We start from the raw sequence: 14567 nt of genomic DNA on the forward strand, positions 1-14567 counted from the left end.
GTAAAAAGCTCACCCTAGGAGCATGAATCACGGGTGGTCCTGTACTTTAAGTCTTTTGTGTTCTATCTTTTCTCTATTTTTCTGAATTTCATTAAGTTAAATGATGTCGTCCCAGAAGAGGCTGTTGTATCAACAACCTGAAAGTCCTGATTCTCACGAGTGTTGCTTTTTACATACAAATGTGATTAGAAAATATAAATTTTATGTGCGTTTTTTGTTTTTTATGGCCATATGCTCTGGCCCATATGAGAGCAAGACATCTGGTTGTGTCAGCATGAAATTTAGACAAGAGTGTTTTATTTAACAATGTGCAAGCATACAGCATATGACATGTGAAGTCTTTTTTCAAAGTAAAAAAAAAAAAGGAATTAAAAAATGCGCAAAAAACCTCTGCTACTAGTTGCATGAATGATCCGTGTAAATGAGAAAAGTTGACACACTCCTCTAATTTTGTGTTTGAATCATGACATTAGAGCATGTAATTGTTCTTAATTGGATCATGACCTTAAGCAGCTTTCTTTCTGACTGTTTCTCTGTGGTCGGACCAGAGAGGAACCTATCCTCATTTTATCAAATGCACCACAGCATGTGGCAGCATGAGCCTGTGAACATGAGCTCACTTCCCCTCAGGATAACGAGAGATGGGGAGAAAGAGAAAAACAAAGCAGTAGTACCAGAGTTCCCATCCACGTCCAGTTGTCATTGGACCACATTCCTGCTCCTCTTACTCATAATGAAACGGTTATCCCTCCATACAATGAGAGGACCGAGCTGGGAACATCTGCCGTATATGTGAAGGAGATGAAACAATAACGGGATCATGAGAGTGGAGGCCTGGGTCAACTTCCTCGTGAGTGAAAGTCTTTCAGACAAGTCCCCTACATTAAAGAGAGAACAGACACATGCTGTGAAGAAGATCAAACAAATAAAGCACTGTCATATAGTTCTCGAGGACTAGAAAATCCCTAAATACTGAATTCAAAAACGTATACCTGGCACACTTAATTATAAATAAAAGCAAGAAACGAACGAGGAAACAACATCTACTCAGGGAACAATGTTGATTATTTTAAATTGTGGATCTCTCTTTCTATCTATCTATATTGTGTACAATTATTTTTTAGTTTATAAATAAAAACGAATATGAAGTCCATAACACTATATACATCTATCTTTTGCAGACTTGCAAAGCAGCTTGCCATATTCTATAATTGTATAACGTCACTGACCTCAGCTGCTGAAAAGCTGTATTACAACGGTAACGGATTCAAATTATGTTCAAAGATAACAAACACTGTTCCCTGATTGTAATCACAGTACAACACGTGTTGTCCGTATAGTCTTTCAATCACGCATACATCAATACAACAGACAAGCAGTTTAGCAAACTCTGCTGTTTAACAAACGACATTCGTTCAGTTTTTTCCTCTGCGGCTTCCGTTCCGTCCAGGCGGAGACACGGAAGTAACATTTTGAACGTTGGGCGCGCGGTTTCATCAGAAACTGTTTTGGAGCGACACTGGAAGGAAACGCAGGTAACGTTTGATTTGTTGACTAGTTAAACTATTGAGTTCACTGATTTAAAACACCATGAAGACAACGTAAATTATGTGTAACATGTGAAACATAATATAAATAATATAACTTTTAAGTGGAATATGAGACATTTCAGACGTTAATTCGGCTGCATCAAAACATCACTTCTATAAAATAATAACTTCATAAAAGGTAAGTCATGTGATCGTATGTCACAAGTCTGCTAACTAATCCAATTGACTTTAGTTTATGGTGTTGGTAATTGTAGTTAACGTTAAATGATAATGTGTGTTTGGGTCATTGGCTGTATCCCAATATGCTTGTTCCCATGGTAACTATTACGTTCTTCGTCTTCCTTGGACAGAATGGCCTCTCCTGCCACATTCATCGACGAGGACGCGTTCAAGACCCCTAAAAACGCCCGAGTGAAGAGCTTCGCAAGCAGCGTTGGGAGCCCAATCACCATCCCGGCCTCACCTTTCATGAAGAAGTTGGGCTGTGGGACTGGAGTCAATGTTTACCTCATGAACAGGTGTGAGGTTTTCTTTGATGACAACAATAATAAATGCATTGCTTTACTCCTCACGTTACATTACGTTACGTTACATGTCATTTAGCTGACACTTTTATCCAAAGCGACTTACAACCTTAGTGTATTGTTGATGTATGCCAGGTGACATGAGACCCCAATCATTTTTTTATGTTTGGTATTGAATTGTGACAATGGATGTATGTGCTTTTAAATCGCAAGGCCAAATATGTCCGATGGAGTTTTGTGCATTAAATGAAAAATAATCCATGTGCGAATGCATCTTCAGTATAAATTGAGAATAACATTGTTTCTTAAGCCCACTGCATTGGGTCATTGTCACGTCTGTATATAAATAATAGGTTTGTATTGTTGATCAAATTAATCCTAGAATGGGAAAGCTGAATGCGTCTCCCTGGGCTGTCAAGAAGATCAACACCAAGTGTGCAACCAAACAGATGGCGGTTTACCAGAAGCGCCTGAACGAGGAGGCGGAGGTCCTGAAGGGCATCAATCATCCAAACATTGTTGGTAAGACACGAGAGCGGTACTGTGCCTTCACTGTGTTACAATTGGACAAATGCTTATTCTTTATAGACTTGTTCATGGCTTGTTTCCTACCAAGCACATCGATTAGGTGTTGACTGGTGCAAGTATGTGATGAATAGCTCAGTTTACATCTTTATTTTGTTCTGCCATATTGTGTTAGTTTCAGGATTGTTCATTTTGTTTCCTCATTCCAACACCAAAGGGTTTCGTGCCTTCACCGTGGCCAAAGATGGATCAAAGTGTCTGGCGATGGAGTACGGAGGAGAGCAGTCCCTGAATGACCTGATCGAGAAGAGGAAAGAGGACGGCCTGAAAGCTTTCCCTGCTGCCAACATAGAAAAAGTAGCGCTGCATGTTGCTCGTGGCCTTCAGGTAAATCACACATCTTCTTGTACCTGGCGTCACTTGACATGCATCCTCCCTGGATTAATTTCAGGTACTCCAGTCTGCTTCTCCAAACTATATACTGACTATAAAGATGTATATATACTGTATATGTAGCATCATCGTCATGCAGAACCCTACATCAGATCACGTGGGTAAACGTTGGTAGCGGGGCTTGACACTAAAACATTATGAGCTAGCTCCAAAAGTTTCTAAATCTAATGAGAAAATTGCCACGTCGGCAACACTGACAGCCTCTCTCCAAAGCCACTTGTATATTGTATTATTGAAATCATTACTGATGGGTTCATCAAGCTTATTTTTTACGATGTACTGCCGGATGGCTATGACCAATACAGTCTTACCTTAACCAAAGATGTTGCATAATAATGTATTTGCTGATTGCATTTTGTATTAACTACATTTATCAAAAATAAATTTGTGGAGTAGAAGTATAACGCAGCAGAAAAAAAATACTTGAGTAAAGTTAAAGTACCAAAAAATTGTCCCCAAGTACAGTACTTCAGTAAATGTACTTGCCGGTAGTTACTAACACCACCGCTGAACTCGTGTGTCAATGTTGATTTGTGTTTAGCTTTATTAGAGTATGGATCTAATAAAAGAAAGAGTTTCAGCTCTGACTGAATTATACACACATACAGTATAAATGAAGTATGCAAACGTATATTGTATTATTTGTCCTCAATAGATGTCTTGTTGTTAATTCCTTGATTCACAATTCAAGAAGAATAATCTGATTTTAAATAAAATGTCCACGACAAACCCACTCCCAATATCAGTGGTTCATTGTTACCCAACTCTCATTCGTCTCGTCAAAACATCAGCCATCTTTCAAATGTGATATCAGAAATGAGCAACTAAATAAACGCATCAGTGTGCTTCTCTCTGCAGTATCTCCACAACGAGAAGAAGCTGCTGCACGGCGACATAAAGTCTTGTAATGTTGTCATCAAGGGCGACTTTGAGACCGTCAAGATCTGTGACGTCGGCGTGTCTCTGCAGCTGAATGAGAACATGAGAGGTAATGACTGTCTTTGTGTCATTCTAAATACAAATCAAATGTGAACATCTAGAACTGTACTCTCTGCGTGATGGGCGGGGAGGACAGCTCCCGCCTCCCACAGCGCTCCCTGTTTGTGCTCCCAGCAGAGCGCTGCTCGTGGCCGGAGGCGGAGCCTGGAGCTCTGACTGCAGATTGGAGGCAGCCCAAAGCATATACTATAAAATTGAGGTGGAATAAAAAGTAGAATATTCCCCCTCCAAAATGTAGTGGAGTTGAAGTATAAAGTATCTTAAAAAGGAAATACTTGCATACAATTTTTATGTACTAGTACTTTACTTAAGTGTGGTACTTGAGTTAATGTACTTATTCATTTAAAAACTTTTATTAAAGATATTTTATAATATAAACAGCATTGTGTGCGTGCGTGTTACAAATGGGTTGAATCATGGATAAAAGCACAGCATTAGCAGCGACCATTTGGATGGGACTGGAAACAACTGATTCTGCAATCTGATTTGTGAAATTGGGTTATCCAAAAATTGAATTAAATTGATTGACTTTGTTATTGTGAAACTAATTGCAAATTTAGGAACATGTTCTTTGCTTTGTTGTTGCAATTCTTAAGGAAACGCTGAAGAACATGAGTTCTTTGTTTAAAAAATACAAATAAATTACAGAATTACTCCCGGTCAAGTTTTCATGAAACTCAGTGGAAAGGATGCAGCTTGAGCAAGGAAGAACCCGCTACACACACACGTAGTATTTCAACTGTGCCCATCTAGTTAATTAGTTCTTCTTTCTGCCCTCAGTGTCAGACCCAAAGGCAGAGTACATTGGCACGGAGCCGTGGAAACCCAAGGAAGCTCTGGATGAGGGAGGAGAGATCACTGACAAGGCTGACATCTTTGCCTACGGTCTGACTCTGTGGGAGATGATGACCCTGGCCATGCCTCATCTGGAGATGTTGGAGCATGATGATGATGATGATGATGATGATGAAGAGGAGGAGGTTGAAGGTGAGACACTACTCAGGGCTTCCTGAATATATATATATATATATATATATATACAAAATAGTATAGCATGGCAAAAAAATACAAGTAATAATATGGCATATCATAAATTAATAAAAACACCAGAATGGCATTGTAGAAAATTCTAAAAGTGTGTCGAAAATAAATTAGATGTCAAAGTTATAAGTCTGTCATCAGGCCTGATGGTTTTCTCATGCAGCAGCTGGTCATCATTACTCAATTGCCAGGTCCCCCTCCAAGACAATTAAAGGGATAAAGAACACATTCTCCAACGTTGAACCACTTTTACTTGTTTTTGCATTCAATACTGAATACTTTCACCTCTTTCAATCCTTTTAAATGAAACAATCGGAGGAAGAAGAATTACCCGTTGGTTGAAAAGATCAAGGATCCCGCTTGTGATGGAAAAAACACCTAGATCTTAACACGCTTTGCTTTTGAACTGCAGAGGACTCGATGGAGGAGAGCTTTGACGAGGAGGCCTACTACGAGAGGCTGGGCACACGGCCGGTGCTGGATTTCGAGGCTCTGGGCAGCTCGTACCGGAGGACGGTGGAGCTGTTCTATCTCTGCACCAACGAGGACCCCAAGATCAGACCCTCGGCCGCCCAGATCGTCCAGGCTTTGGAGAGCAATGCCCCGCTGGATAAAACGCCCAGTGAGGTGATAGTTATCGACTGATTCTCATAAATAATTCAGCATTTCAATCTTTTTGTCAGGGATTTATATATTTTTTTTAATTGCATACATGGCCAAACTGACAGGCTGTGCTCATAGTCAGTAGTTTGTTCAGGGAGGGTAGTATTCATTTAGAAACTCAAGGAAATGCTTTGACGTGAAGGTCATCTCTACATCTTTATGCCGTCAATCTCTATCACATTTCCTTTTATTTGTATGGTGTCTTTGCTATAAAATTTTTTCCATGTATGTCAATAGTATGTAAATGTTTTTATTTTCTTTATCGTATATATTTGTTTCTGCACTTCTGTAAACTTTGATATTCCTTGATAAAACCTTTGAGCTCTACATCATTAATACCTTGCATACATCTATATCTATAATTGTAGGTTGACTTTGCCGTCAACAGGAATCTTCTGCATAACAAATGATTTTAATTAGAAACTTGATGTCTGTAAATATGAAATAGCTAGCTTGACTCAGTTTCCAGTGTTAACACGAAGCCATCGTATCATAAAACAAAAAAGGCAATGTTTATTAAGTGTATTTACACAGTCGAATGCCCGTAAACAACAATAGCATCCCTCTTTCAAAAGGTTTAAACATTTTCCATTCTAGAAAAAACTATCAATCTGAACATTTAAATGAAACTTTTCAGTTTCAAGCTCATTAAGCAGAACATAAACATCTGAATAGAAATCACTGCCAATAAGCATTCAACAGTCAATTATAAAATGCTGAGCGATAACGGGTGCATCACGAACCTTTAAACTCTACTTAATCCTGAACACATTGTATTATAGCTATACAACCGAAATAAACACTTCAATACAAACTGAAGCCTGATCAACAAACAACTTGAACAGTTATTCCATTGCATATGAAAGGCAATTTAACAATTGCCTGAAGATCTGTTAATATGCAGCACTAATAATTTAACGAGTCAGTTAAAACTGTAATGCACCTTCGATGCATGCATCTACTTCAAGCCACGAAGTTGTAAACGAGGAAGGTCGGCGTGTTGGAGTACTTGGTTGCAAACAGTTTGCCATCCGGCGTCGGGTCAGAGAAAGAGATTTCCTCTTTGGTTAGATGGCTGCCGTACATGAAGGTGCTCCTTCAAAAAAACAAGGAAGACAGAATCATTGTCAAGAAGGGGAAGATTATACTGGCTTCTACTGTGTAGGCAATTCCCCAGTATAGTATATGGCTAAGTTTAGGTTTAGGGAATTGATCGTGCACCGCTTGCAGTTTGAGATAAAGCATTCTGCTTGGTCGAGCCACACCAAAATATTAGTGTGCTTTTAAAAAATCGTTTTCAAGCATAGAGAAAATAAAGTATTAGGGCTACCTTTTAGAAGATTTTAGCAAATGTATAATGTTTTGCGCCACTTGGTATTAAATCACATACGACAAAAGTGAAATAGTGTAAATAAGGACATTTGTAAAAAGTTGGTTTCAGAAGCACACTGGTAATAACGATCATAATGGTAAAAAGCATCCCTGCAGTCTGATATACGGATGGTGACCTGTCGTCGGTTCTCACTCTTCCAGTCGCTCAAGTTTTATCTGGCATAAAGTAGTGTCATCAGACCTGAACTACCCAGAGGCAACACTTGAGGTGCTTTTAACTGCCAATACATTTGTCATAAAACTAAATCTAAAAAAAGGTGAACAGGGAAGGCGTCATATTACATCATTTCATATTCATGTGGGAAACAGTCGTCAATGAGGCGTTGTTGTGGTTTTAAACGGCTCAAGTGAGAAATGTGCAAACGTTTTCAACAAACGCACGAAGACGGCGACCTTGTACCTGACGGTGTCCAGCATGCGTGTTGCGATGCCCTGCCGCCGGGCCAGACTGAAGACCCAGATGCGACTGATCCCACACAGAGCTTGTTCTGGGACGGTGGAGCAGCACCAGGCTCGGTGTCGCTCCATGAAGTCGTCCTTCGTCATGTCTTTTAGTTGGTCCGGCTGCTCCAGGACTCTGTAGGCCTGCAGGGAGACAAGTGGGTGATCCTTTAGGCACTGGACCCGCTCCATTTACTGTCAACGGTTTATGACCCAAAGTCACAGCGCCACAATGACGTAAGCTGACAATTCATGGAGGGGAAATGGGTTTGTTTTATTCCAAATATCAATAGGATACAACAAAAAAAGCCTTTTCGAATGATTGTACTTAACCCTGCTATTTATTGGCAACAGTTATTGAGAGAACGTGTTTGTTTCGTTTGTCTTTCGGCCTCTTCGCCCAAAATAACTGGTTAGTGGAGGTGGGAAGCGCCGTCACCCATCCAGACGCCAATATAATATTAACCAAATGGATTTCGGGTTTATCAGACTATAAAAAGGCAGTGATTCCTAACCAGTTCTTCTACATAAGGCTAATTTCCTCTAATAAACATGTTTGTGCTCCATGATAACTGGCTAACTTTACAGGACTAGATCTGCAAACATACACACACACACACACACACACACACTTCTCCAGCCATACCTGACGTATGGATTCGGCGACGAGGCAGCCCACCACCATGCGCTCTGTGTTGATGAAGAGGTAGGTTTTGGCCTGCGTAGGTCTGCTCAGGGTCACCTGCTGGAAACCCAACTCGCTGTCCGCTACAAGCCGCACATCCTCAGCCTGAAAAAACACACGTTGTGAGGAAGACCGTATGAAAATCAGATCTGGAAAAGCAACTTTGTACACTTGTGAAAGAGCAAGGTCGCTGTGATTTCTACAGACTTGGAGACAAACTTTCCAGCATATACATACACTGTGAGAAACCAGCTAAAGTGCAAACACACACCTTTTTAATGGCGTATTTGGGATCATCTGGCATGACTAGGAGGATTTTTCCATCCCAGAACTCTGCCACCACCCGCTCCTTCTTCCAGCCCTGGAAACACAACAGAGAAGACGCTGCCGTTACAAAGCCAATAAACTCACCTCCCCATGAAACAAACTCATGCCAGGAGCTTTGGCAGAAGATCTCTGAGAAGTACCAACATACTTTCAATAAAATCATTTAGGCTGCAAAAAGGGAAGATACTGAAGTAAGTAGCACAAGTTAGATAAGGAAGTAGCACACCCAATAGAGACGTCACAGCGCCGTTTAATCAGGATTAGTATACAAGTTTATTAGAATGTAAAGAATTAGTTGCGTTTCAAAAAGGTAATCAATTCTGACTTTTTAAGTCCCAATAATCAAAACCAGTGTTTAGTTAAATATATATGCCTCACTGTGTGGAACGGACTGGGATTCTTACGGTAACATCAGACTCGACCTAAACATTGCTTACCCGAAAAGAAAAGAAATAAATAATAATACATAGATGTAAATGTACTGCATATGGTATCCGCTACCAGATCCAGCATCGGTGCGTTGCTGGTTGCATACGTTGATCCTCTATGCAGTCGTCTCCCTACTAGAGAGTTCAGTTCAGAGAATAAAGGAAAGAAGTTTTACCACAAACTTGATGGAGTCGAGGAAGCGCTGGTGGAACTGGGTGTGTTGGAAATGGTCCTCTGGGTTGTCTGCGCTGTAAACCATTCCACACGAGCTGCAGGTCGTCGCTCCAAACTGCTTCTGACCGGCATCCTGTATACAGAGAGAGATGCAGTCAACACACAGAGGAAGACAGAGGTCCAATAAACGAAGTAGACCAATCGCAGTGAAGCATCGGCCAGCTTCAACCAGTGTCCGACAACGTTTCCGATTTTCAAGCTGGTTTGGTGGATTTGGAGCTAGTTGTGTGATAATAGTGGCACGAGTTACCCGGAGAGGCTGGAAGGAGATATATGTTTCTTAAATGTTACATTTCTACATAAAAACTGGAGGAGCCAACATTAGCACTCCTATGCAACACTAGTTACTGAAGGTATAATTACATTGAATAAAGACTGAACCGGCTTTACAGGAACAGTGTTGTTGCTTTATTGTTTTTTTTAATAGTTCATTGTTTTTATAGTTCATTGTTCTTTTTAACCCGTTTTCACTCCTTAATCAGTTTGACATCCTGAATATGTGTTTCAAATGCATATAGTAGACCTGCTTTTTTCTGAAATTGTTTTTTCTTCTTCTTCATTTCCCCAAAACATTAGATAGTATTTACTCAGGGAGTGTGGTTAGTGAGAGGGTGGGCTTCATGGTAGCTCTGGTCTCTCTCGAATGTTTTGGGCTCAAATATGTACCAAAATCTAGTCACAGTTGAGAATATAGAGATGAACGTACGATAATAAGCTGGTCCTCATCCTGTTTCTCTTTCCTTCTGCGAACAGGTCGCTCTTTGACTGAAGAAAAGGTTTGTAGGGGCGTCATCGGGCCGGAGGGCGTGCTGCAAGACACGGGTGGCCGCAGAGCTGCATTCTTTAACCTACAAGACAGCAGGTAAGAGGACACTGTGGCATCAGTGGGCTAATGCAAAATACACTGCCTTAAAATACTTTGATGTGCCACTCAAGACACACTAAACACTAATTTATAATCCATTTGTATTTACTTGTTAGGGACTCTTTAACTTATGTCCAAGTCCATGAAAAAGTAGACTGCTCTCTTACATTTCTAACGTGCCATCTCTCTTGTTTTTGTAACATATTGGAATTATAGTTTCCATCCTCTTGCCAGAATCTCAAAGCTTTACCTAATTATATGCTGGGAATACGGTGCCAAATTCCCCGTTTTGTTTCATACAAGAAATCTGTCATTGTGCCACCTTTGCGGTCGATGACTAAACGGATCGTCTCACCTCTTTGAGGAAGAGCCAAAGATGGGATACAGTCCTGCAGATTCTGTGGAGAAAATACAAAAAATATAATTAAAAATAAAGCTTTCATGGAACAAGAGAGATCTTGTTAAAACTGAAATGCTCATTTGAAACATGAAAACAAAGTGAGTTGACCGGTTAAAGCTACTGAAGTCTCTGTGATTCTATGTGAGCTAGTCAGTGTTTCAGTGGAGTGAAATCAGCTGCAGATGTTGAACCATGATTATGAAATGTCAACAACGGTGTGTGTCCGTGTACCTTTGGGTGGGCTGGCGGCAGCACTCGGGGGGCTTTTCTCACTCAGGTCAAAAATGGGTTCAGAGCCACCCTCCTGGAAGGAGAAATCAATATTATGAACAACTGTAGGTGAAACTCAAAGGGTTTGCTAAATAATGAGGTCATCACCATTAGCACGGTTCCCATGCAACCTGAGGCCTGTAATACAAAGCGAGCCCAACATACGACGGGTATCTTTTTGTGATCTGGCTCAACTTAACTTAAGCCTGGTCGGTTGGTGGATTCCAAATGTGAAAAGAAAGCGAGATGCAAACATTGTGCTAAATCGTTAGCCATCCCCAACAACAGGAAGGTGGCCATTGTGAACCATGCGCACGGCCAAGAGCACATAAGCCATAAGCCGTGGCAGTTATAATCATAGAAAACTCAACTCAACTTTGAAGCCTACATATAAGTATGTAAAGTTCAGTCTAGATCTATCAGTAGGCGAGATTCAGGTAGCAATAATATATATCATTTAAAAAACAAAAGGGATTAATTAGTGAATGGCGTGATCATCACTAAAAATGTCCCAGATCTCTAGAAAGAGTGGGAGCACAAATGAGCTATGATACACTGGAGTTAAATAATTAAGTTGTTAAATATGCGAAAGGACCAGAAAAAGAACTCCTGTACAACTGTAACTATGAGCATGTGTGTATACTTCTTGTGTACCTGAGGACTGAGAGACACAGCCGTGGAGGCAGGACTTGCTGTTGGGGTCCTCGTCAACACAAGCATCAGCTCCTTGGTAATCCCATATTTCTCCAAACACATTTTAGGAGACCTGGAGGAGAAAGGTGGTCATTGATGATCTGAAAGGATGCAGTTAAATATGGTGTATCGCTAAAACATTGAGATTGTTCTGTTCGCTTAAACAATCCCCCCCCGATTTTGAAATTGGTGAAATTGAGATTTGGGGGCAGCCAAGCTTTTATGTAGTAAAGCACCTGAATGTCTGTGGAGATTCAGGCTCTTCGTTAACGAAGTCCATCCAGTCTGAAGCTTCAAACTTTGCTCTCTGCTTGGTGCTCGGCTGGTTCTCTTCGGTCCTGACCGGCTGGACATCAGTCTGTGGTCAATAACCGGGACAACATAACATCAACGTGATATTTTTTGTTGCTGGGAAAAAAAAAAATCTGAAGTACAACCACTGTGATTCTGGACTGTCTGATTACAATTTGCATCTTAACTTGTACATGCCTCAGATCGACCATTAATGTTAGTCATGACATGCATCAGTTAAAATATTAATACAAGCCAATAAATGCTCAAATCAAAGCATCCACTACATCCCAATGAGGACCCTTGAGACTCTTGCCTGCACAATAGAAACAAATATAATGAATCCTCTCACCGCTTTAGGGTGATTCTGTTGTTGGTTCATCAACAGAGCAGGTGGCTTTGGTTTCTCACTTTCAGTCTGCAGCTGGACAGTTTTGCTTTTTGGTACCGACGCTTTCCTGGTTGAAGATTTTGGTGCAGATTTCTTGTACATAGATGTTGGTTTCTTTCCTGTACTGAAGAAAGCAGCTCCTACAAAGATCTTCGGTTTGGGCTTTAGGCCGCCGAAAGCGAGGGTGATTGCTTTCCTGGACTCGGCTGGCTTATTGCCGCTAGCAGAAGCAGCGATTGTACTGGACGCTGGTTTATCAGCGACACTGTTGAAATAAATGATGCATTGATTTGGTGTCAAAAAGCTGCAGGAGCACCAACGAAGCAGCTACGACTGTGACTTATATGGGAACAAACCTGCTGTTAAGTTTGGACACTTTGATCGTCTTTGAAGAGGTCCCATTGCCTACGGTACCCGTCTTCCCCACATTACGAGATGCTGCAGCCACTTTTCTCTGCTTGCCTCCTTTAACATTCCTTTTATTCTTCTTTTTCTCCTGAGAAGGAGGGCAAGGAAGAAGAGGCGGAGGAGAAGGCAGCAAGTCCTTTATAGCCTTCCTCTCTAGTGGAGTGAGATAGATGGGTTTCTTCTGGCCATAGAAGGAACTTGTAACCATGGAAAGTTGGACTGGAGATTTACAAGATGATTTGACTGGAGAGCCTAGTTTAAAAGAAGGAAAAAAAAGCAGGACAAACTGATACAGATTAGATGTGTTGGGAACGTGTGTGAAGAAGAAGAGTCATTTTGCAGCATGTCTTAACTCACGAACGCATTACTTTAGACTTAAAGAGTCACATTGGCTGACCCAAAATGACTCTCATTCTTATCACTAGTGAACCCTACCTGCTGCTCTACGTGGGGATGGTGAGGTACAGTTCACTTTGATCGGGCGCCCAACTGGCTTCTTCCTGTTCGGAGACTGTGAGTGCTTCCTGGGCGAGCTCCTCTTCACGGGGGACAACTCCTCTCCCACCCCGTTCTTGGCCGGGTGGCTGGAATTAAAGTAACAAAAGGTCGGTCACAATGAGAAACAGCAAATGCCACAAGGATAATCAATAACCTGCTCAAATGTGTGACATAAATGTTATGCGCACATGAGAATACACAGTACATAATATACGGTATAACTACAACTGTTTACTGTTATTGGGGTTGAGAATTGTTTTCAGAATTTCCCATAGTGTTGATATGACATCAGAGTTTGGGTCCCAGTACCAAAAGAAGTGATGTAGTTTCATTTAACAAAAGAAGACACACAGAAGGACAGGAAGCTGTAGACACGTTTACCTATAGAGTTGGATAAGTGTTAACTTGGCAGACCGTTGACTTAAATCAGGAACCATCTGATCAAAGTAAACTAATTATTAAAAATGGCTTCTGTAATTGATACCGAGCCCATATTGTTGTTACATTTGAATGTATCCGTATAGTACAATGTGAATACTTGATGTGTTCACGACTCACCTGTCAGAGTTCAGCGAGGATAGCTTCCTCTTCCTGGTAGCAGTGGGAATCATCTTCCTCCCTGCGCACGCGCACACACGCACACACACAGAGTAACATTAGCAGGTCTTCTTTAACTTATGATTACTACCAATCGGCCTGTGTAAAAAGTGCAACGCAGGGCTGCATCAAGTTTTGTACAAGTAACATTACTTAAAAAAAAAAATATATATATATATATATATATATATATATATATATATATATATATATATATATATATATAGGGAATGTTTTGTGTTTGACCTTAAGTTGACATTTTTAACACAAGCTATAAAGTACGTGGAGCTGGAGGTAGTTAGCTAAACGACAGCAGCGGGGTGATTGTGCCACTAACTTTACTGACGTTATTGATCCGTGTTCTCAGTTAAACACGACACAGTATTGTATCATGTTTGTGCGCAAACGTGAGCTAATAACGCGCTTATTGAACAGCTCGCGCGGAGAGGAGTGGGTAATTGGCGGGATGATTAGCTAGCTTTTACAAAAGATTACAAACTACCATTAGCTAACGTGTCGATATTGACCACACTGTCCCCGTTTGTTTCCACGTGTGTCTGCGTTTTAAAGAAAATTACATCTAACGTTAAACATCACGCAGTTGTTGTTTGACTGGTCGCTAGCTTGAGGTTAACCACTTACTTTCAGGGTTACGTAAATGCACCATTTAGGAGAGAAGCAACGCATCAAACACATGCACCTTGAACTACGGGTAAGGTAACTCAGTAATGTAACTCACCAAACACGTCTGTCGTTTTGTATAAAACAATAAATGTCTGTATAAAGTTTGAAGTCGCTCCTTTTACTGCCCGCGTTTCTTCTCACTGTTTTGAACAGCGCGCGCCAGTCTCTAAAAAAAAAAAACGACAGGAAACGGAAACACGCTAAAAT

At 40.8% G+C, this 14567-nt stretch overlaps 2 protein-coding genes across 3 annotated transcripts; one reads left to right on the forward strand and one right to left on the reverse strand.

Annotated features, from left to right (window-relative positions):
* Positions 1–1429: 1429 nt before the first annotated feature.
* pbk (PDZ binding kinase) lies at positions 1430–6091 on the forward strand. Of its 2 annotated transcripts, none has more exons than XM_034527522.1 (7): positions 1430–1535; positions 1901–2068; positions 2457–2596; positions 2817–2986; positions 3911–4040; positions 4832–5038; positions 5505–6091. In XM_034527522.1, the coding sequence occupies exons 2-7, from the start codon at positions 1902–1904 to the stop codon at positions 5735–5737; spliced, it is 1047 nt and encodes a 348-aa protein (XP_034383413.1). In that variant the 5' UTR covers positions 1430–1535; position 1901; the 3' UTR covers positions 5738–6091. The 2 variants fall into 2 exon arrangements, with proteins under 2 accessions (XP_034383413.1, XP_034383414.1); XM_034527523.1 differs by having other exon boundaries at positions 1499–1728.
* A 126-nt stretch (positions 6092–6217) lies between these two features.
* esco2 (establishment of sister chromatid cohesion N-acetyltransferase 2) lies at positions 6218–14538 on the reverse strand. Its single transcript, XM_034527521.1, has 15 exons — positions 14416–14538; positions 13638–13698; positions 13017–13165; positions 12530–12833; positions 12135–12438; positions 11728–11849; positions 11453–11564; positions 10760–10832; positions 10484–10526; positions 9970–10111; positions 9205–9336; positions 8545–8634; positions 8235–8378; positions 7548–7732; positions 6218–6851 (listed from the first exon to the last, which is right to left on the reverse strand). The coding sequence occupies exons 2-15, from the start codon at positions 13688–13690 to the stop codon at positions 6719–6721; spliced, it is 1986 nt and encodes a 661-aa protein (XP_034383412.1). The 5' UTR covers positions 13691–13698; positions 14416–14538; the 3' UTR covers positions 6218–6718.
* Between the last annotated feature and the right edge of the window lie 29 nt (positions 14539–14567).

Source organism: Cyclopterus lumpus, chromosome 24, assembly GCF_009769545.1.
Source record: "Cyclopterus lumpus isolate fCycLum1 chromosome 24, fCycLum1.pri, whole genome shotgun sequence".
In the NCBI taxonomy this organism is placed as follows: domain Eukaryota; kingdom Metazoa; phylum Chordata; class Actinopteri; order Perciformes; family Cyclopteridae; genus Cyclopterus; species Cyclopterus lumpus.

Coding starts and splice junctions, on each gene's coding strand:
- pbk (XM_034527522.1), top strand. CDS start 1,902: ATGGCCTCTCCTGCCACATTCATCGACGAGGACGCGTTCAAGACCCCT. Junction 4,041..4,831: donor GCTGAATGAGAACATGAGAG/GTAATGACTGTC, acceptor TTCTGCCCTCAG/TGTCAGACCCAAAGGCAGAG. Junction 5,039..5,504: donor TGAAGAGGAGGAGGTTGAAG/GTGAGACACTAC, acceptor TTTGAACTGCAG/AGGACTCGATGGAGGAGAGC.
- esco2 (XM_034527521.1), bottom strand. CDS start 13,690: ATGATTCCCACTGCTACCAGGAAGAGGAAGCTATCCTCGCTGAACTCT. Junction 12,439..12,529: donor GTGTCCAAACTTAACAGCAG/GTTTGTTCCCAT, acceptor TTATTTCAACAG/TGTCGCTGATAAACCAGCGT. Junction 8,379..8,544: donor CCAAATACGCCATTAAAAAG/GTGTGTGTTTGC, acceptor GTGTTTTTTCAG/GCTGAGGATGTGCGGCTTGT.